The sequence below is a fragment of the Cherax quadricarinatus genome, chromosome 62, assembly GCF_038502225.1.
Source record: "Cherax quadricarinatus isolate ZL_2023a chromosome 62, ASM3850222v1, whole genome shotgun sequence".
NCBI lineage: Eukaryota > Metazoa > Arthropoda > Malacostraca > Decapoda > Parastacidae > Cherax > Cherax quadricarinatus.
In genome coordinates, this window is record NC_091353.1 from 22,726,609 (window position 1) to 22,751,026 (window position 24,418).

Here is a 24,418-nt window from a genome sequence, read left to right on the forward strand (position 1 = left end):
GTCGTCCTCGAAAAGGTTGGAAGGAAGGGGTAAGGGAGGTTTTGTGGGTGAAGGGCTTGGACTTCCAGCAGGCTTGCATGAGCGTGTTCCATAGGAGTGAATGGAGACGAATGGTATTTAGGGCCTGACGATCTGTTGGAGTGTGAGCAGGGTAATATTTAGTGAAGGGATTCAGGGAAACTGGTTATTTTTATAGCCGGACTTGAGTCCTGGAAATGGGAAGTACAATGCATTGCACTCTAAAGGAGGGGTTTCGAGATATTACCAGTTTGGAGGGATATGTTGTGTATCTTTATACATATATGCTTCTAAACTGTTGTGTTCTGGGCACCTCTGCAAAAACAGTGATTATGTATGAGTGAGGTGAAAGTGTTGAATGATGGTGAAAGTATTATCTTTTTGGGGATTTTCTTTCTTTTTGGGTGACCCTGCCTCGGTGGGAGATGGCCGACTTGTTCAAAAAAAAAAAAAAAAAAAATAATAATAATATGTATAATAATAATAATAGTATAATAATATAATACAACAATAATAATAATATAATATGCATAATACTAATACATATATAATAATAATATACTACATATAACAATTATAATAGACGGCTTCAAAAGGCCGTCACTAGATGGCAGTGTGTACCACAACAAAGAGAGAGAGGTTGTGGCTGCCTCCACCTGTTACATAATGACATATTTTATTCATTCTAGAGTATATATCATGTTTCTATGTTATTTTTATTGTTTTTTATGTCATATTAGATGAACTGTGATATATAAATAAGCCATATAGATGATATTAGCGAAATTATTCATGAAGTATTTTGCCCGGTCTCCAGACAAACTCTCGTCCACCGCCGACACCGCCCATACCACTACACAAATGACACATTTTATTCATACTAGAGTATATAACATGTTTCTATGTTATTTTTATTGTTTGTTGTGTCATATTAGATGAACTGTGATATATAAATAAGCCGTATAGATGATATTTGCAAAATTATTAGTGAAGTATTTTGCCCGGTCTCCAGACAAACTCGCCCACCGCCGACACTGACCATACCGGCACATGAATGATATATTTTATTCATTTTAGAGTATATATCAGGTTTGTATGTTATTTATATTGTTTATTATGTCATATTAGATGAAGTGAGATAGATAAATAAGCCGTAGAGTTGATATTAGCAAAATTATTGAAGTACAGAATTCCACTGGAATGGATTAATTGCATTTCAATTAATTAAAATGAGGAAAATTGACTCTGCAAATGAGCAAATCCAGTTGCGAGCAAGGTCATGGAATGGATATAAACTCACAAGTAGAGGTTCCACTGTATAAAGATATACAGAAGGGCCCCACTTATATGGCAGGCTAGGTTCCAGGCTACCGCCGTAAAGCGGAAATCGCTGTAAAGTGGAACACCCTTTTTTTTTCCACTTATAAATGCATACAAATACTAGATAACAAGTTTACAATAACATATCTTGAGTTAGCAATAAAACTAGGCATTAAAAAACAATAAAAAAGTAAAATACACATATAGTGCAATCATTACTTACCTTAAAATATTTGTAGTCTTAACCCTTTCAGGGTTTCGGCCGTACTAGTATGGCTTACGCACCAGTGTCCATGACGTACTAGTACGCCTAAATTCTAGCGCCCTCAAATCTAGTGAGAGAAAGCTGGTAGGCCTACATATGAAAGAATGGGTCTATGTGGTCAGTGTGAGCAGTATAAAAAAAATCCTGCAGCACACAGTGCATAAGGAGAAAAAAAAAACTTTGACCATGTTTTTGGATTAAAACAGCGACTTTGCACTGTATTTTCATATGGTATTTATTGTTGTATTCTAGTTTTCCTGGTCTCATTTTATAGAATGTGAGACGTATTACAGAAATTGAGATGATTTTGACTGGTTTTACAATGAAAAGTACCTTGAAACTGAGCTCAAAGTAGCAGAAATGTTCGATTATTACCAAAGTTCAAAAGTAAGCAAATCGTGCTATGCATCCAATACACGTCAACTGGTGAGTCTAATATTCTTTCACAAGTGCGCTGATATTATTTATACCATTTCTACACTAATGCAGTAGTCTGCATAACAGTAAATCTTCTATTTTTTTGTGAGAATAAAAATTCAAAGTGAAAAGCAAAAGAAATGTAAGAGGGGCCTGGGGATGTGACTAATGAACAGAGAAAATGTTATTTTAGTGCAGCAAGCTCTGTTATTTTTTCTCACATGCACAGCCCACCAACACTTCAATGATGGCCTAATTGCAATCATAACTGCACTAACGTACGTAAAACCCAGCATGACCCAAGATAATCAACAGTGATACCTGCAAACCGAAAAATTACCGATTCAAGCAAAGACTGCCCCACAAACTCCAAGCACAACCCCGTTGCCAGACGACTACCTACTCCAAGCTATTAACTATCTCAGTTTCTTCATCTAACAACAGCAACTCCTGTACTACTATGAGACCAACTGCTAGAAGAAACAGCACTAAGAACAGCAAGGTACCACCTAGAAATCAATTATTCCATAAGAGGACTCAGCAGGATGCCGGTGTGCCATCCACCTCCCTTACAACCCAGAGCGACACATCAACAACAACAAACATGGCCAACTCACCCTCACCCACCAACCCAGGCGACTCCACAACAACAACACCAACTGTGACTGACTCCCTCTCTACCTCTACTGCCTTCATAGGATTTAACCCAGCTGATATGCTCCCAGGTATGATTAATGATCCTGACACTCTAAAGCACTACATCAATACCCTAATGGCGGATAACTTAAATCTTCGTGCTGAAAATACGTCTCTTCGTGCAACAATAACAAACCATGAATCTAAGTTACTTCACCTTGAGAATAAGATCAACAACCTTGAACAACAGCAAACATCAACTGGCATGACTGATTTTGGCAAGACCCTCCAATCAGTCATAGCCAGCCACACAGATCAAATAACTTCCCTAAACATGAAGATTGATAATGCCGTCAAGGACTGGAAAACAAACATGGATACCCAATTGAACAATTATTTTGCTAACCATGATGACAAGACAGAGCAAGACAAGTTATCTGATGCAGTAATAATTAACACTCCACTCTTTCCCAGCAAATTAAACCATTCAGACTGCAAAGATACAACTCTCCAGATCATATGTGACCACCTACATGTTAATGTACCAGTGGCGGAAATAAAAGAATCACGGTTACTAGGGAACCAAAGTAGAAAAAGTGTTATGCTCAGATTTCACACACAAGACAGGAAAAAAGATAAAATAATTTCATCTATTAAAGCAAAAAATGATATATACATAAATGAGTCTCACAAGAAAACGACAGAACCTCCTGTACAGAGTGAGAAAACTAAAACGTGAGAATAATGACAAAATTCACCAGTGCTTTGTAAGTGATGGACAAATTCTGGTAAGAAAAACAAATGTAGGCCGTGTGTACTACATTTCAAATGAAAATGAACTAGCAAACTTCCTTCATGATGCAAACATTACAGAGTCTGACTGATATTAGTGACCATATCCTTACTACGTTAGTGTATGTTATTATGTCATTATTAAACAAATCCCTGTACTATCACCTCCTAGACAGTATTTACTACCTCATTATCCCAGGTGTCCCACACAGTTCTTTGTGTGACCCAATTCGTGTTATCTTCCCTGATTCCAAATTCACAGATTATTATTTGTTAAAAGGATACTTACTCTTAAATAATATCTGTATTACCTTTTTCTTTCCTACTTAAGCACTTGTTAAAATTCTCTTATAATCATACCTAATTTTCCCTTTTCTCCCAAACTACAAATAACAAACTAGTGTATGTTCCTACTACACTACTGTGCAATACCTTGAACATTCCCTCACTAGCTAGTTTCAACTACCTCAAATAATATTCCTGTAGTGATATCAATTGCTCGAACTTTATGCTATAAGGCAAATCCTACTCTCAGATTATTTTCATAACTTAGTGACTATATTGTGTGTGCAATTAGTGTATATTTCAATTATATTATTGTTCAAGGCACAAAACTATCTTTTGCTGCTACTACCAACTACCTCATATTACTTTTTACTTTTTATAGTGCAATAAATTGCTCAACTTTTTTTTTTTTTTTTTAAGAAGTCGGCCGTCTCCCACCGAGGCAGGGTGACCCAAAAAAGAAAGAAAATCCCCAAAAAGAAAATGCTTTCATCATCATTCAACACTTTCACCACACTCACACATAATCACTGTTTTTGCAGAGGTGCTCAGAATACAACAGTTCAGAAGCATATACTTATAAAGATACACAACATATCCCTCCAAACTGCAAATATCCCAAACTCCTCCTTTAAAGTGCAGGCATTGTACTTCCCATTTCCAGGACTCAAGTCCGACTATATGAAAATAACCGGTTTCCCTGAATCCCTTCACTAAATATTACCCTGCTCACACTCCAACAGATCGTCAGGCCACAAGTACCATTCGTCTCCATTCACTCCTATCTAACACGCTCATGCACGCTTGCTGGAAGTCCAAGCCCCTTGCCCACAAAACCTCCTTTACCACCTCTCTCCAACCCTTTCGAGGACGACCCCTACCTCGCCTTCCTTCCCCTATAGATTTATATGCTTTCCATGTCATTCTACTTTGATCCATTCTCTATAAATGACCAAACCACCTCAACAACCCCTCTTCTGCCCTCTGACTAATACTTTTATTAACTCCACACCTTTTCCTAATTTCCACACTCCGAATTTTCTGCATAATATTTACACCACACATTGCCCTTAGACAGGACATCTCCACTGCCTCCAACCGTATCCTCGCTGCTGCATTTACCACCCAAGCTTCACACCCATATAAGACTGTTGGTACTACTATACTTTCATACATTCCCTTCTTTGCCTCCATAGATAACGTTTTTTGACTCCACATATACCTCAATACACCACTCACCTTTTTTCCCTCATCAATTCTATGATTAACCTCATCCTTCATAAATCCATCCACCGACACGTCAACTCCCAAGTATCTGAAAACATTCACTTCTTCCATACTCCTCCTCCCCAATATGATATCCAATTTTTCTTTATCTAAATCATTTGATACCCTCATCACCTTACTCTTTTCTATGTTCACTTTCAACTTTCTACCTTTACACACATTCCCAAACTCATCCACTAACCTTTGCAATTTTTCTTTAGAATCTCCCATAAGCACAGTATCATCAGCAAAAAGTAACTGTGTTAATTCCCATTTTGAATTTGATTCCCCATAATTTAGTCCCACCCCTCTCCCGAACACCCTAGGATTTACTTCTTTTACAACCCCACCTATAAATATATTAAACAACCATGGTGACATTACACATCCCTGTCTAAGACCTACTTTTACCGGGAAGTAGTCTCCCTCTCCTACACACCCTAACCTGAGCCTCACTATCCTCATAAAAACTCTTTACAGCATTTAGTAACTTACCTATTCCATATACTTGCAACATCTGCCACATTGCTCCCCTATCCACTATCATATGCCTTTTCTAAATCCATAAATGCAATAAAAACTTCCCTACCTTTATCTAAATACTGTTCACATATATGCTTCAATGTAAACACTTGATCTACACATCCCCTACCCACTCTGAAACCTCCTTGCTCATCCGCAATCCTACATTCTGTCTTACCTCTAATTCTTTCAATTATAACCCTACCGTACACTTTTCCTGGTATATTCAATAAACTTATTCCTCTATAATTTTTACAATCTCTTTTGTCCCCTTCCCCTTTATATAAAGGGACTATACATGCTCTCTGCCAATCCCTAGGTACCTTCTCCTCTTTCATACATTTATTAAACAAAAGTACCAACCACTCCAACACTATATCCCCCCCTGCTTTTAACATTTCTGTCATGATCCCATCAGTTCCAGCTGCTTTACCCCCTTTCATTCTACGTAATGCCTCGCGTACCTCCCCCACACTTACATTCTGCTCTTCTTCACTCCTAAAAGATGGTATACCTCCCTGACTAGTGCATGAAATTATTTCCTCCCTTTCTTCCTCAACATTTAAAAGTTCCTCAAAATATTCTCGCCATCTACCTAATACCTCCCTCTCCCCATCTACTAACTCCCCTACTCTATTTTTAACTGACAAATCCATACTTTCCCTAGGCTTTCTTAACTTGTTTAACTCGCTCCAAAATTTTTTCTTATTTTCATTAAAATTTCTTGACAGTGCCTCTCCCACTCTATCATCTGCTCTCCTTTTGCACTCTCTCACCACTCTCTTCACCTTTCTTTTACTCTCCATATACTCTGCTTTTCTTATAACACTTCTGCTTTGTAAAAACCTCTCATAAGCTAACTTTTTCTCTTTTATCACACTGTTCACTTCATCATTCCACCAATCACTCCTCTTTCCACCTGCCCCCACCCTCCTATAACCACAAACTTCTGCCCCACATTCTAATACTGCATTTTTAAAAATATTCCAACCCTCTTCAACCCCCGCACTACTCATCTTTGCACTAGCCCACCTTTCTGCCAACAGTCGCTTATATCTCCCCTGAACTTCCTCCTCCCTTAGTTTATACACTTTCACCTCCCTCTTACTTGTTGTTGCCACCTTCCTCTTTTCCCATCTACCTCTTACTCTAACTGTAGCTACAACTAAATAATGATCCGATATATCCGTTGCCCCTCTATAAACATGTACATCCTGGAGCCTACCCATCAACCTTTTATCCACCAATACATAATCTAACAAACTACTTTCATTACGTGCTACATCATACTTTGTATATTTATTTATCCTCTTTTTCATAAAATATGTATTACTTATTACCAAATCTCTTTCTACACATAGCTCAATTAAAGGCTCCCCATTTACATTTACCCCTGGCACCCCAAATTTACCTACTACTCCCTCCATAACATTTTTACCCACTTTAGCATTGAAATCCCCAACCACCATTACTCTCACACTTGATTCAAAGCTCCCCACACATTCACTCAACATTTCCCAAAATCTCTCTCTCTCCTCTACACTTCTTTCTTCTCCAGGTGCATACACGCTTACTATAACCCACTTTTCACATCCAATCTTTATTTTACTCCACATAATCCTTGAATTAATACATTTATAGTCCCTCTTTTCCTGCCATAGCTTATCCTTCAACATTATTGCTACTCCTTCTTTAGCTCTAACTCTATTTGAAACCCCTGACCTAATCCCATTTATTCCTCTCCATTGAAACTCTCCCGCCCCCTTCAGCTTCATTTCACTTAAAGCCAGGACATCCAGCTTCTTCTAATTCATAACATCCACAATCATCTCTTTCTTATCATTTGCACAACATCCACGCACATTCAGACTTCCCACTTTGACAATTTTCTTCTTCTTATTCTTTTTAGTAATCTTTACAGGAAAAGGGGTTACTAGCCCATTGTTCCCGGCATTTTAGTTGACTTTTACAACACGCATGGCTTACGGAGGAAAGAGTCTTATTCCACTTCCCAAATCAATAATCATATCTTAGTTACTATCTGTCAATTTAACTTTGTAAAGTAAAAGGACACAAGTGCAACTAATGTGACATTTTATTGTGGCAACGTTTCGCTCTCCAGGAGCTTTATCAAGCCACGGCTTGATAAAGCTCCTGGAGAGCGAAATGTTGCCACAATAAAATGTCACATTAGTTGCACTTGTGTCCTTTTACTTTACATATTGTCAGTAATTCTACCAACTTTATTACAATTTAACTTTGTTTACCATTATTTAATTTAGTCCCTATATATTTTCTCCTTTATTTTAGCTTTATTATAGCTTTACATAACAACCTTAGTTCATATATTCACAATTGTTAAAATAATCAAGGTGCTGTTCTCAGGTGCTAAAGTGTAATAAGTTCACTATTTTGCCATTATCTTCCCTAGCTCATATATTTGATTACCACTTTATTTGTACACCACAAATTTCTTTAGTCCCTTTATATTGTCTCCTTTATTTTAGCTTTAAAGAACTACCTTAGCTCATTTCTTTTTACATATGTTAAAATAATTAAGGTGCTATTTTATAGCTTTAGAATATTTACTTTGTCTTATACTTAATTCTAACTATAGATTCACTATAAATCTTATGATAACAAGCATTGATCCTGATACCAACCTCTTATTGAATGACTTAAATGAATCAAACAGTAGCTGTAATTACTACACAGCAGAACAATCAAAGGCACTTCTCAGAGCCAACAACAACATAACTCTCTTTAACTACAATATCAGATCTTTAAGTAAACATTACGATGACCTCATAGCAGTACTAAATTCCCTGCATTCCAGAATACCCATCATTACTCTCACCGAAACCTGGTTAAAGCCTGATACTACAAATGTCTATGCCATTCCTGGTTACACAACTGTACGCCAGATCAACAAGGGGGTGGCACAGCTATATACTACTCAGACCAACTAGAATGTATCACTAATACTTGCACAAGGGATGAACATGGGGAATATATAATACCTAAATTCAAATCCAAATACCTACAAAAACCTCTCACAGTGATAAACATCTACAGAGTACCACAGTCAAACATTAGCCGTTTTAGTGACAACATAGGAAGTATGATAACTGATGCACACATGAACAAAGATTACTTGCTACTCTCAGGTGACTTCAATATAAATCTCCTGCAAGACCAGGAAACACATATTAATGAATTCACAAACACTATGAGTAACTGCGTGTTGCTACCAGCAGTAACAAAACCTACAAGAGTTACAGAGACTAGTGTTTCCTTACTAGACCACATCTGGACCAACACCATATCCCCTTTAAAATCAGGCATAATCACAGATAATACCACAGATAACTACCCTACCTTCCTCATCACAAACCTTGGCAAATTACCCCAAGACACTACTAAAGTCACTTTCAGACTTCACAATGAGACAGCCATTCATAACTTCACAGCAGCAGTGACAAACATTGACTGGCACACTGAGCAAGAAATCTATACAGATATTGACGAATGTATTAATAATTTTCTAAAAAAAAGGTCCAATACCTTTATAACAAGCACTGCCCCCAAAAAACTAAACAGATGACAGCTAAGAGACTGAACAGTCCCTGGCTAACACCCAGCATCCTCAAATCCATAAATACAAAGCACCTTTACGAAAAACAGTACAGAATGGGTCACATAACCAGAGACCAAACAAAACGTTACTCGTCAATCCTAACCAGCCTGATAAGAAGGGCTAAAAAATTGTATTATGAGAACAGATTATCCAACTTCCGAGGTGATATAAAAAAAGACCTAGAAAACCCTATCAGCAATTCTAGGAACAAAAAAGATATCACGAAATAGCGTAATTGAATTAACAAAACCAGATGAACCCCAACTCCCACCAACTGAAACAGCAAACAGACTCAATAATTTCTTCTCAACTATAGGAAAAAACCTTGCCAATAAAATCGCAAGCTCAGATACCCCACCCAATTACTACCTCACTGGCAACTACCCGGAAACACTGTTCCTAGCTCCGACTAACCCTACTGAAGTCTCCCTTATTATCAACACACTAAAAAACAAGACAGGAGATTTAAATACCTTGCCACCCTTTATATACGAAAAAGCGTCACAAGTACTATCACCAATCACTGCAACACTCTTCAACAAATCCATAGAATCCTCTACCTTCACTACAGTTCTCAAAACAGCAAGGGTCACCCCAATCCATAAAGGAGGAGACCAAATAGACTTGAATAACTATAGGCCAATATCCAACTCACACCCTCTCTCTAAAATCTTTGAAAAATTAATTCATAAGCGAATCTATTCCTACCTCATCTCCCACAACATACTCAACCCCTGTCAACTTGGGTTCAGGCCTAATAAAAATACTAATGATGCTATTACACACATGTTAGAACACACACACACTGCAATAGAGGAAAAAGAAGTCCCACTGGAGATCTTCATAGACTTACGTAAAGCTTTTGATACAGTTGACCACGACTTGCTCCATATACATGTAAAATTGTCGCACTATGGTATAAGAAGGCACTCCCTCAACTACCTTAAGTCTTACCTCAGCAACAGAAGCCAATATGTGTACACAAACAGGGCAAACTCTTCAGCACAGCCAATCACAGTTGGTGTCATACAGGGAAGCCTAGCTGCACTACTGTAATGCACCTCACCTCACTACTGTAGTGCACGCAACATGCATCACTGTAGTGCAACTAGCTGCACCAAATGCATCATAACTACTCAAACCCACACTATTTGCAGATGACACCACATAAGTCTTCTCTCACCCGAGCCCAGTCACGCTAGCCAATACTGTAAATACCGAATTACAAAAAATATCTACCTGGATGAGTACTAACAAACTTACTCTAAACATTGACAAAACCTACTTCATTCAGTTTGGTAACAGAGCTACAGACGTCCCTCTTAACATAATAATAAATGGATCACCTGTCACAAAACTCACACAGGGAAAATTCTTAGGAATCCACCTTGATAATACTCAAATTTCAAACACAAATACAACAAATTTCCAAAAAAATTTCGAAGACTGTAGGCAGAAGCAGAAGAAGAAGAAGCAGAAGAAGAAGCAGAAGAAGAAGCAGAAGCAGAAGAAGAAGAAGAAGCAGAAGAAGCAGCAGAAGCAGAAGAAGAAGAAGAAGCAGAAGAAGAAGAAGAAGCAGAAGAAGAAGAAGAAGCAGAAGAAGAAGAAGAAGCAGAAGAAGAAGAAGAAGCAGAAGAAGAAGAAGAAGCAGAAGAAGAAGAAGAAGCAGAAGAAGAAGAAGAAGCAGAAGAAGAAGAAGAAGCAGAAGAAGAAGAAGAAGCAGAAGAAGAAGAAGAAGCAGAAGAAAGAAGAAGAAGAAGAGAGAAGTAGCAGAAGAAGAAGAGAGAAGTAGCAGAAGAAGAAGAAGAGAGAAGTAGCAGAAGAAGAAGAAGAAGAGAGAAGTAGCAGAAGAAGAAGAAGAGAGAAGTAGCAGAAGAAGAAGAGAGAAGTAGCAGAAGAAGAAGAAGCAGAAGAAGAAGAAGAAGCAGAAGAAGAAGAAGAAGCAGAAGAAGAAGAAGAAGCAGAAGAAGAAGAAGAAGCAGAAGAAGAAGAAGAAGCAGAAGAAGAAGAAGAAGCAGAAGAAGAAGAAGAAGCAGAAGAAGAAGAAGAAGCAGAAGAAGAAGAAGAAGCAGAAGAAGAAGAAGAAGCAGAAGAAGAAGAAGAAGCAGAAGAAGAAGAAGAAGCAGAAGAAGAAGAAGAAGCAGAAGAAGAAGAAGAAGCAGAAGAAGAAGAAGAAGCAGAAGAAGAAGAAGAAGCAGAAGAAGAAGAAGAAGCAGAAGAAGAAGAAGAAGCAGAAGAAGAAGAAGAAGCAGAAGAAGAAGAAGAAGCAGAAGAAGAAGAAGAAGCAGAAGAAGAAGAAGAAGCAGAAGAAGAAGAAGAAGCAGAAGAAGAAGAAGAAGCAGAAGAAGAAGAAGAAGCAGAAGAAGAAGAAGCAGAAGCAGAAGAAGAAGCAGAAGCAGAAGCAGAAGCAGAAGAAGAAGCAGAAGCAGAAGCAGAAGCAGAAGAAGAAGCAGAAGCAGAAGAAGAAGCAGAAGCAGAAGAAGCAGAAGCAGCAGAAGCAGAAGCAGAAGCAGAAGAAGCAGAAGCAGAAGCAGAAGAAGCAGAAGCAGAAGAAGCAGAAGCAGAAGCAGAAGAAGCAGAAGCAGAAGAAGAAGCAGAAGAAGAAGAAGCAGAAGAAGAAGAAGCAGAAGAAGAAGAAGCAGAAGAAGAAGAAGCAGAAGAAGAAGAAGCAGAAGAAGAAGAAGCAGAAGAAGAAGAAGCAGAAGAAGAAGAAGCAGAAGAAGAAGAAGCAGAAGCAGAAGAAGCAGAAGCAGAAGAAGCAGAAGCAGAAGAAGCAGAAGCAGAAGAAGCAGAAGCAGAAGAAGCAGAAGAAGAAGAAGCAGAAGAAGAAGAAGCAGAAGAAGAAGAAGCAGAAGAAGAAGAAGCAGAAGAAGAAGAAGCAGAAGAAGAAGAAGCAGAAGAAGAAGAAGCAGAAGAAGAAGAAGAAGCAGAAGAAGAAGAAGAAGCAGAAGCAGAAGAAGAAGAAGCAGAAGAAGAAGAAGAAGAAGCAGAAGAAGAAGAAGAAGAAGAAGAAGAAGAAGAAGCAGCAGCAGCAGCAGCAGCATGCTGCCAGTGCTGCTGCTGCTGCTGCTGCGCCAGCGCTGCTGCTGCTGCTGCTGCTAGCAGCAGCTGGTCACTGGCCACACGCCGCCGCCGCTGCTGGCTGCTGCTGGCTGCTGCTGCTGCTGAGCAGCTGCTGCAGCCACTGAGCTGCTGCTAGCCAGCTGTTGCTGCTGCTGGCATGTTGTTGCTGCTGAGCAGCAGCAGCAGCAGCAGCAGCAGCAGCAGCAGCAGCAGCAGCAAGCAGCAGCAGCAGCAGCAGCAGTGGCAGCAGCAGCAGCAGCCTAGCAGCAGCAGCAGCAGCAGCAGCAGCAGCAGCAGCAGCAGCAGCAGCAGCAGCAGCAGCAGCAGCAGCAGCAGCAGCAGCAGCAGCAGCAGCAGCAGCAGAAGAAAATGATGATGATGATGATGATGATGAAAAAATGCACAATAAAATAATGTCTCAGCTTAAGAAAACAAAGTCCACCTCAGAGCAGTGACACTTATAAGATGAGATGACATCTGGTAAGAGCTGACGTTTGATGAGCATCACCCTCACTTTGTTTTCACTGGTACACAAACATGTCTGTCTGTTTGTCAAGCTCCTTGTCTACCTGTCTATCCGTCTATCTCTCTTTCTCAGAGAGAGCCACAAGACTGTGTCATCATCACCTTTACTCACATCTTCAAGCAGAGTATAGCACTTTGTCTGGATTTTTTTAGTTATCCTACGTAATTTATACTACGTATACTTGTATTTATGTGTACCTGTGAGACAGAGATAGACAGAGAGAGACAGGGATAGACAAAGACACATGTAATAAAGTTGGTAGAATTACCGACAATATGTAAAGTAAAGTGATATTATGTACACGTCATTTATTACCTTCTCCAGGAGCTTTATCAAGCTTGATAAAGCTCGGGAGAAAAACGTCTCTAATAAATGTCATTGACCACTTGTGTCCTTTGCTACAAAACTGTATAGATAGACATAGATACAGACAGACAAACGGAGATAGAGCCAGGCTGCCAGCAGCCAGCCAGCCACACAGCTGGCCGGCTAGCCAGCCAATCACAGTCAATCAGTCATCCAGCCAGGCAGCCAGCCAGCCAGCCAGCCTGCCAACCAGCCAGCCAGAATTGTTTCTCTTTACTTAGGGCATAGGTTGTAATACATTCTGAAAGAATGTTGCACAAATATTGCACATGGGTTATCATCGAGGTTTTTTGATATGTCCTCGACCACTTGTGGCCACATCCACCTCAAAGCCACTAAACTCAGGGTCAAAATCACTTTCCTCTTAAAATGGGAGTGTTAACCCTTTCGGGGTTTTGGCCGTACTAGTACGGCTTATGCACAGGGGTTTTTGATGTACCAGTACACATAAATTCTAGCGCTGTCAAATCTAGTGAGAGAGCTGGTAGGCCTACATATGAAAGAATGGGTCTATGTGGTCAGTGTGCGCAGAATAAAAAAAATCCTGCAGCACACATTGCGTGATGAGAAAAAAAAACTTTGACCGTGTTTTTGGATTAAAACAGCGACTTTGCACTGTATTTTCTTATGGTATTTATTGCTGCACTCTAGTTTTCCTGGTCTCATTTTATAGAAGGGGTTAAAAAATGAGATGATTTTGACTGGTTTTACAATGAAAATCCCAAATTGAGCCAAAAAAAGGAAAAAATGTTGTTTTCCCCAAGATAAAAGTAAAAAATCCAGGCCCAATAAACATCAACTGGTGAGTCTAATATTTTTTTTAAATGCATGATATTATTTATACCATTTCTACACTAATCAGTTTCCATAAAGTAAATAAAAGAAATGAAGGGCCTGGGGAGTGATTTAAGAACAGGGAAATTTTATTTTGTCCCAGAAATGTCTCTCTTTTTTATTCTGGTTCTTTTGGAAAACATCTTTAGAAATTTGTGTAGGGGGAAAATTGAAAATTCTGCCACTGTTTTGGGATAGTTGAAATCGAAAAAGGGGTTTTTTTTTGACTCATTCATAAAAAAAATGGAGTTCTACAAATAGTTATGATTTTTGTCATATACACTTTTCTAGGCTGGGGGGGGAAAATTCCGTCATGGAAACCTAACCCGGAGCAATTTCCAAAGTTTCCACAAATTTCATCTTTTGGTTTCATTATGATCGGGGGAACTTATTTTTTCATAAAAAAAAAAATTTTTTTTTTTTTAAATTTACCCCTGAGAACAAGTCTCGGAGGCCCTCCGGCCCCAAAGGGTTAATACACTGACATCAGTGAACCCCAGGAGTTTGGGCCGCTGTTTGCTCTAGCTGGCCTTTTGAACTGTTGCTCCCACAAGGTAAAAAGTGTCCCAGATTTTTAATCCCCGGACAAGGCATCTCCAGGCCAATCGGCCAAATTTAAAGGGAAAGGGAAAAATAAACATAGCAGTGGTATCCAGCCTTGTAACGGACAATCCCATCGGCCCTTTTGATGCTAAAATTTTCCTATTTCGCCAAAAACCGCTCAGCGCCCCCGGGGGCGCCCCCAAAAGCGGCCTGACCAACCCATGTTCCCCCGTGGCATTGTTTACCAGGCCTCGGTAACACCCAAACATAAAATGAACTTTTCTATTATTACAGTTTTTTTGGGTGTTTTTTTTCTGGAAAAAAAAGGACCAGGGGCCCCCAAGAAACAGTCCAACCCACAAAAAAGGGGTGGAATTACTATGGAATGAAGAAAAGATCATTAAAAGTTTTGAAAGGGGAGTGGTTCCAAGCGGGGTTGTATAATAAACCCCAATCAACCATCGCTACTATTGGTGGTAAGGCTGCTGCTGCCCACCGCCCGCTGCCGTCGGCTGCTGTGACACCCCCTGCGCTGCGTACCCCCCGCGCTCTCCTGCTCCCGGTAGTGTCGCTGCTGCTGCGCTCGCGCGCGCTGTACATCTCTACCTGCCCCCCTGTATTTTTTTCCCTTAGCATGCTGTTGCTGCTGACGTCTGTTGCTGCTTTCCCCGCTGCTGCTGTTTTAGCACGCTGCTGCTGCTGCTGCAACACGTCTGCTGCTTAAATCCGTTCGCGAGCATCGTCGCTGCGCTTAATCGTCTTTGCTGCTCCACGCTTTTGCTGCTGTACCCCCGCGCTGCGCGCCCCTTAGCATTTAAAATTGCTCTGCTGCGCTTCATCGCCCTTGCGTTTAACACGCCAGCCCCTCTGTAGCATCGTCTGCTCTGCTTACATCGTCTTTGCTGCTGTGGCATCATCTGTTCTGCTGTCCCCGTAGCTGCTGCTCTCTGAATCGCTGCTGCTGCTTAAAATCCGGTTGCTGCTGAGCATCGCTGCTGCTGCTGTAATCGCTGTTGCTGCTGTACCACCGTCACTGCTGCTGCTGCTTAGCACGTTGTTGGTGTGGCTTATTGAGAATCCAAAAAAAATTCAAAGTTTCCCCCCAGATGAAAATCAGTTCATCGAACTGTCTAACTTTTTTTTGGGGGTAAATCTTGTCTCCCGTACCCCCAGTCACTAACACCCATGAACGGGAAAATCCGAATGTGCCCATTGGGAATTTAGGCCAGCAAGGTTGTTTGGGAAGTTTAAGAATCGAGTACAAAAAGGTGATGGCCTGTTCTGGAAAATACCAAACAGGATACAGTCTCTGGAAAAAAAGGCCCCCCCGGGACACAGTGTCTCATCAGTCATTGCTGCATCTTCAAAAAAGGTAAGTGTCATTTATTCTTCATTTGTAGAGGTACATGCACAATATATAGTGATTACTACTCTAAATTTTCCTTTTTTGTGGGAAAAAGTATTTTCATGTGTAAAAAATTTTTTTTCTTTTTTTTTGGGGTTAATTTGATTTATTATTTCTTTTGGGGAAAAATTGGCAGTTTCCTCGGCCCCCTTGCGGATTGTTGCTAGGGGCCTTTAAAGTTTTTGGGGCACTACGGTTAAACGTATATACGTGGCCTCCCCAAAAACCTCGCATAAGAAATCCGTGGGGAACATTTTAACGCCAAAATTTTCCCCGGCTGGGACTAAAAACTGCCCCGGGTTGCCGAGAGCCGATCCCCGGCGGCCCGAGCCCCCCCACTTTGTTCCGGGGTGCCAGTTTTACAACCAGCCACCCGTCCCAACTCGTCAACATTTCTAATTTTCACAGCACCATGGGCCCGAAAGCCGGAACCCTACAACAAAAAGGGGAGAATTATTTGGGTTAAGAAAGAGATCATTTTAAAGTAGAAAGTGGAGTGTGTTCCAGCTGGCCCGGTTTAAAAACCCCCCAACCATCGCTCAGGGAAGCGGCAATCAAAAGCTGTTCTTTTAGGGGGCAACCCTTTTTTAAACAGGAAAACAAAAGATAGAAATGCTGGGGAGACTGTTATTGGTGGATCGAAAAACAGATAAACTCTGGACATTTTTGAAAAACTGGAATTGCATGCGTTTTAAATTTGAAAAAAGGCTGCAACTAGTGGTGTGTGGTGAATTTTCCAGGGGAAAGGGTTTGGTTTAGGATTTGATTGAGGCCCATATGGTGGCATGGTGAGGTTGCCGTTGGACCAAAGGGGGCTGTTGTGCAGGAATTTAAAGGGGTTGAATGAAGACGAAAAATGAACAAGTGTTTTTTGGACAAAAACAGGCCTTTTTAAGAAAAAAAACCCGGACCCATTTCCAGGAGGAAAAGGGGGCTCCCCGGACATGCCTGAAAAAACAGGGTTACTTTTGATTGTGCCAATGCTAGTGGGGATTCAAAATGAAGCCTTTATTGGTGTTCACCTGAAACTCCCAAGTGTTCAGGGGAAAAAAAATTCCTCAACTAATTTTTTGTGCGGGGGGAAAACAGTAAAAGGCATGGGTCATAGGGGCTTTTTTCAGATTTACACCATGATTTCCCAAGTAAAAAAAATTTCCAAGAAAAAAAAAAAATTCCTCCCGGTTTAACAATCCCTGGGCATCCACAGACTTCAAATTTCGAAATAGCTTCATTAAGGGCAATTTTGCCTCCTAAAACCATTCCTCTCCCGCAGCCCCCGGACCAGCAGGTCATTTCAACTTAAGCTTCCCAAAAACTATGTTTAAAAGGTGCTTTTTAGTGCCCAGAAAACTCCAACACTCTAAAAATTTTGGGGAATCCTTTTCATCCTCAATTTTAAACATTTTAGGCGGCGGAGGAAATGATGGGGGCCTGAACTCGCTTTGGGAAAAAACGGCCAAAATGTTAAAAACAAAAACTTTTAAGGGTTTGGGGCTAACCTAATCCATATGAGGGTCCAGTGGCATTGGGAAAGTCTTTGGGGGTTTGGGGGTTAGTGGGAGGATGTGGAAGAGTTGGTGGAGGGGGAAATGAAGAACTAACCACTGATGAGCTGATAGATCATCTTCAACACAGAGGCCAGCCTGGGGGGCTGCTGCGGAGGAGGGGTAAAAAAATTTAAAGTTGCCTACCAAAGATTAAAAAAGTGTGCAGTGTGGCTTAAAAACAAACCTTTTTTTTATGAAAAACACCCCGACGCAGCCCGTGCTGGTATTTAACCCAACAATGTTTTGAAACACTTTAGGAAATTTATAAAGGCGGAGGTACGCCTCATGGACAGATATTTGTGCGACAGATCCCGTGATCCAACGGATTAAAGGGGGAAGGGGAATAAACCCCCGAAAAGCTTGCCACCTCAAGTCCCAATGGGGGATTCCCAAACCCCCATCAACACTCTCCCCCCCCCACCCATCAATCACCAGATCCAATGCAAGGGATGTAACTTTATGTTTTTTCAGTTTTTATTAAAATTAAATTTTCAAGTGGGAAATTTTTTTTTGTTCTCTTTGGGGTGTCAGACGGTTAATTTGATTTCCATTTTTCTTAGGGGGAAAATTTTCGGCAACAAAATTTTCCAACATTGAGCTCTCAGAACTGTTTAAACCCCTTGGGGGCGCGGGCCCCCCCCCAAACTCATTCTCGGGGTCCAAATTTTAAAAAAAAAATTTTTTTTTCTTTGAAAAAATAATATTTCTAAACATTATACAAAAAAAAAAATTTTAATCAATACTTCCCGAGATATGGGGGTGTGAAATTTCCAAAATTGACAACATATGGTAACATATACTCCGCCCCCTTTTTTTCTATTTACTTTTTATGTACTATTTTAATTATTTTCAATTTTTTTTTTTCTGAGAAACTTTTATGGCCCGGGCAACAATCAGTATTTTGTAAGTTTTTTTTTTCAATACACACAATAAGGGCGTAAACACTGTTGTTTTTTTGTTTACAAAAAATATTGACACAAAAAAACATATAAAATGTTGTTTATTACTATTTTCTATATTTTATATACACATATCAGCCCGGGGAACCAGAAGTTCTGCAGCCTGTGAAGTCTTTGCTGGTGTCATGCACAGTGGATTTTTGCCTCCTCACAAAAAAACAGTTTTGGGTTGTTGTGTGCTTTTTTTTAATGTGAATGTAACACCTCTTCTGAGCTTTTTCTTAAAGCAGTAGCAGGCAGTTTTACCGGGGAAAATCACCATGTTTAGCAGCAGGTATTTTGATAAATTTTGGGGCGTCAATTTCAGGTGTTTTCCCTTTGGTACTTGAATCTATTTGTCTGATGACAGACAAACAGAATTTCCCGCTGTGGTTTGTTTCTGGTGCTCATCTTATACATATTATAACTTTGAGAGAAATGTCAGAAGAGGGAAAAAACAGTTTGATGTACCACTTATAACTCTTCGAACACAACCCAAAAAACCAATGGGATGAAATTTGTCCACTGAATGCATGTTGGATTAATCAATCACAGCTGCGGTTTTAGAATGGGTTCATTTTCTCTTTTATCCCTCCCCTGTTTGCCATTTCTTGGGGTAAATTGTGACAACGTGTGACATCCGTTTTCATGCCCCCAAATGCCTGATGTCTTTGGGCCCAACGCCACCCCTCACCTCCGAGTGCCAGCGCAAACCTGGGCATATGTTTTTGATTTGCGCACTGTGCCACCACCTGTCATGTTCCTGAAAAAAAATCACTGAGCGGGGGGCTTTGTACCAGATCTTATAATATATGCCCCCCCGGGATGGTTTATCAGTTAACCACATCCCCCTGGATGCCCATTAATTTCCCTGGTTTTTTGAAATTATAATTTCCAGTGTCCCAAATAATATAATAAGACCACTGTAACAATCCCCCAAAAACTTTATCCGCTTTTTCCCTTGCGGTATGTACTGTGAAAAGAGTTTTCCCTTTTAACAGAATCAAAACCTCAAACAAACTTCCTGAAGGGATAAAAATGGGCTGAATTTCTTTTTTTGATACCCACTTTCCCTAATCTTATATAATTCGTTCTTCGGCCTGGTTTTATCGGGAAAATAAAGCATACGTAACATTAACAAATGTTACTGGCATTATTCACTGAAACCTGGTGTTGAACAGGTCTGTTGAAGTATGATTTTCCCTTTTTTATACCATTGGGATAACATTTTGTGGAAAAAAAAAGATACATCTCAGCCCAATTGCCTCCTTCCCCCTGGTTGGGCGTGTTTTGGTAAAGTAATTGTTTCCCTGGTTACTCGAGTATGTTTGCTTTCCCGACAATATTTTTCAATGGGGTTTTCCAAAAAATAACCAAAAAATTCCAGTTCAGTGGCATTTTTTCCCCGGCACAAATGGGTATTTCCCCTTTGGGGCCATCAAACTGGTGGGATTTAACAAAAAGACACCCCCCCCAATCCCAGTGCGGTCTGCTGGTGGGTACTGGGCAATGACAGGTGGGTTTGGTTTGGGGGGGCTGTGGAGGTTGTGGTTGTGGAGGCTGGTGTGGGGGAGTGGGGAGGGGCCTTTTTTCTAGATCAGCTGAGGCGGGAGCGTGGGTGGCGCGTGGGGGGGCATGGCCCCCTGCTGGTGCCTCACTCCCCTACCACCATCCCCTTTTTCCACCCAATTGCAACAGTATCTTGTTTTCCTTTTCTGTTCCCGTTGCGCCCGGGGTGTACCCGAGATACACTCCTTCCCCCTTTGGAATACATATACACTTCCCGGCGCTTCGTCGTATACTGGCGCTTCACTGGGGAATATTGCATTTACTATCCCCTGGAACTAGTTTGAAAAGCGAGTTCATATTCACTATCCCATCATCACCCTGCCCCCATCGATTGGGGGGAAAATAGAAATTTTCTTGGTTTTGGAACAACTGACGGAATCAGGGCCCAGCACCCGGGTGGGAAAGGGTGAGGGGGCTGGGTTTTCTTCCTTTCCCATTTATGGTTTGTTTGGTCAAACCTCCTAAAACCCGAAACTCATCTTCACTGGGACTTTCCCTCACTATTGAACTGTCCGGGAACAAAAAATGTCCCAAAAGGAAAAAGGGGAGGAGCTTCAGAGGCATGGGGGACATTGTTTACTAAAAGGGGATTCCCCCGCACCCAGGGTCCCAGATTTTTTTCTACCGAAGCCCGCGCCCCTTCTCTCCACCTAGGCCCACCAGCCTTTTGCGCGGATTTTGGGGGGGGCCCCAAATTTATGCGGCAAAACCCCAAAACCCCCCTTCCCGGGGGGGACTAAATCCCAAAACCCCCAAGGTTAATAGTGTTAGCGAGGGGCCACGTAAATGTTTGGACCCCACGGGTTGTTTATTCTGACCAATCACTCTGCTTTTAGCAAACTCAGTAATCCACCACAAATGATGCTGGACTGTCCCCCAAATGATAAATACTTTTTTTTTTTTTGCAGATATACCAGTTCTTAATTTCTTGGCTGTCATCAATCCCAGTACAGTGGACCCCCGTTCACGGCCATCTATCCCAAAAAATTGGGATCAAAGCATTATATTAAAAATTTGCCTGGCCCCTTTAAAAAAACCCGGGACCCATACTATTTGCACGGTCCGGTGCCCGGGGCTGCCCTGGTGCCAGTGTTTACAAAAAGTGTCCGATCTAGGGAATTGGTCATTCCTTTATCCATTTATCACTTTTTGGTGCTTGTTTCTGCAAAAAAAGTCACCAGGCCCCCCAAAACTTTAGTCCCAACCCCTGAGACAAGGGGGCTAAGGACTAATGAAACGAAAAATAATTCAAAGTATGAAAGTGGGCGTGTGGGGCGCCGGTTGTATATAAACCCCCCTCAACCATCTCTCTATAGTGAGAGGAAAAGGGTAATCGAAGTTGTTTTTTGAAAAAGGGGCAACTGTGATTAAAAAACAGTTTAAAGGGTGTTAAAAAAAATTTTGAGAGACTGTTATTGGTGTGGATAAATAAAAAACAGATAGCGGGAGATAGCATCTCCCATCATATGAAAAGGGCTAGGCAGTTGCATGACGTTTTAATTAGAAAATGCCTAAAAGGGGGGGGAAAAAAAAAGGCCCAAAAAATTGGTTTAAAATTTTAAAAAGGGGGGGGTTTTTTTTTTTTTTGGGGGGGGAAAAAAACCAAAAAAAAAAAAAAAAAAAAAAAAAAAAAAAAAAAAAAGGGGGGGGGGGGTTTTTGGTTTTGGGGGAAAAAAAAAGGGGAAAAACTTTAAAAAAAAAGGGGTTTTAAAATTTTTTTCAAAATTTCCCCCCCCCCTTTTTCCCCCCCCTTTAAAAAAAATTTAAATTTTTTTAAAAATTTTTTTTTTTTTTTTTTTTATTTCCCCCCAAAAAAAAAAAAAAAAAATTTTTTATTCCCGGGTTCCCCCCAAAAATTTTTTTTCCCCTTTTTTAAAAAATTTTCCCCCTTTTTGGGGAGGGCCCCCCAAAAAAAACCGGGGGCCGGGCCCCGGTTTTAAAATTTTAAAAACCCTTTTAAACCCAAAAACCCCCCCCCTTTCCCCCCCAAAAATTTTTCCCCCAAAAATTTGGGTCCCCCCAAAAAAAAAAATTTTTTTCCCCCCCCTTTTTTAAAAAAAAAAAGGGTTTTTAAAAAAAAATACCCCCTTAAGGTTTTTTCCCCCCCCCCAAAAAAAACCCCCAAAACCCCTTTTTCCCCCCCAAAAAAATTTTTTTTGGAAAAGGCTAGGCAGTTGCATGACGAAATTAAAAAAATGCCAAAAGGGTGAGGGAGGAATTTAAGGCCAGCAAAGGTTGGTTTGAAAGATTTAAGAATCAGAGGGGGAAACATGGTGTGATTGGGGCATGGTGAGGCTGCCAGTTCAGCCCAAAAAAGCAGCTAAAAAAAAAAAAAAAAATTGAATGAATTCAAGGAGTTAATTAAGAAAAAGCGTATTAGAAGTCCAGGACTTTCAAGCTTCCTAGTGGCTTTAAAAAAAGGGAAGGGGAAAACTCGAAAAGGACTTTTACTCAAGTCCTAACGGGGGGGGATTCCCTTTAAACATTGAATTTGATACTCTCCTCCTCCCATCCCATCAATCACCACCAGATTTTTCCATTAAAGGTAAGGCCAATTATTCTATTGTTATTTTTTTATTGTACTTATTATATTGCATTTAAACTTAATATTTAAAGGGGTAAAAGTTTTTTTTCATATTTTGGGGTGTCTTGAAATGGAAATTAATTTGTTTTCCCTTTATTTTTGGGGAAAAAATTGATTCGCTTTCCGATAATTTTGGTTTACGATGAGCTCTCAGGAACGGATTAATATCGTGAACCGGGGGTCCACTGTACTATCAAAATTAGTTGATTCCATCAATTCCAATACCATTACTCAGCTTTAGGCTATTACCGACACCATCAAAATTAGGTGATGCCAATACCATAAAAATTAGGCGATACTGATACCATAAAAATTAGGTAATACATAGATACCATAAAAATTAGGTGATACAAATACCATCAAAATTAGGTGATATTGAAATCAAAACTAGCAATACCAATACTTAGGCACCTGCCACCCCCACCTTCAGGAATCCCCAAGAACAAAGTGACTTACCACAGCAGGTTTGTAGTCACCATCGATGAAATTCTCCAGTGTGCCAAACTGACCCTCGGTGTCAACAAAGGCCAGCTCCTTCTTCCCACTGGGGTTCCAAGCCAACCCACATATTGCCAGTGACTTGGGGTGTTTCTCTGTTACAATTTTCTGATAGTTGGTGGCATCCCACACGACGACAACGCCATCCAGGCAGGCCGCGGCAATGAAGTGTCCACATGGCGACACTGCACTCACAGATACTGTCTGAAAAAATGTTGATACAATAAGTCCTTGACTTTGTAACATGTTGAGAATCTTCTCTACTAAAGATAAGATTTTGTTTGGATTTTTAACCCCAGAGGGTTAGCCTCCCAGGATAACCCAAGCAAGGCAGTACGTCATTGAGGGACTGTCTGTCTTATTTCCATTAGGCTCCTGAATCATGTCCCCAGGATGCATCCCACCAGTCAACTAACACCCAGGTACCTATTTGCTAGGTACACAGAGCAACAGGCATAAGGAAATGCATCAAAATGTTTCCATCCCGCCGGGAACTGAACCTGAGCCCTCAGCGTGTGAAGCAAGAGCTTTATGGGAGGGCCCATTGTTTTAATATTTTGGAATTAAAATTTATTTTTAAATTTAAATATAATTTTTATTGTAATATCATTATTGTGTATAATATCATTATTGTGTATAATATCATTATTGTTATTTTCCTTTTTGTTATTTATCATTATTGTGTAAATTCCCTTAAAAAAATCCCAAAATTTTACTTTCAGGGTTTGGGTTCCCCTTACCACCATAAAGTGGGAAAAAGAGAAAAAAGGAAACATCCTTTTTCCAATTTTTAAATGCATATAAATAATAGACAAATGTTTACCTTAAAAATATCAAGTTCACAAATAAAAAACAATAAAAAAATAAAATATAAAACAGACACTTTATAACTTACCCCTTTAAAATTTTGTAGTCTTAATTTTAGGTGAGATGAGAAAATTCAAAAGAAATATTTAAGGTATGAATGGCAGCCAGCCGGGCTACCATACCAGGCCAACCCACACATACATAATATTCTATGACATTTAAGCATCACAGAGAGATAAAAAGCATATACAGTCCTCTCAAACTTACCTTAAAATATTTGTAGCCTTAATGTAGGATCATAGGTGTGAGAGAGAGAGAAAGAGAGAGAGGGAAAGAGAGAGAGAGAGAGGGAAAGAGAGAGAGAGAGAGAGAAAGAGAGAGAGAGAGAGAGAGGAGAGAGAGGGGAGAGGGGAGAGAGAGGGGGAGAGAGGGGAGAAGGGGGAGAGAGGAAGAGGAGAGAGAGAGGAGAGGGGGAGAGGAGAGAGGGGAGAGGGGAGGAGGGGGAGGAGAGAGAGGGGGAGAGAGGGGGAAGAGGAGAGAGAGAGAGGCGAGAGAGAGGAGAGAGAGAGAGGGGAGGGGA

General features: G+C 40.4%; 1 protein-coding gene across 1 annotated transcript in view; it reads right to left on the reverse strand.

Moving 5' to 3' along the window:
- The window catches only part of Ctf4 (Chromosome transmission fidelity 4), a 242,784-nt gene that overhangs the window by 153,871 nt on the left and 64,495 nt on the right, over positions 1–24,418 (reverse strand). The window contains 1 exon segment of the mRNA XM_070098498.1: positions 22,990–23,235. Within this exon segment, the coding sequence (XP_069954599.1) occupies positions 22,990–23,235 (246 nt within the window).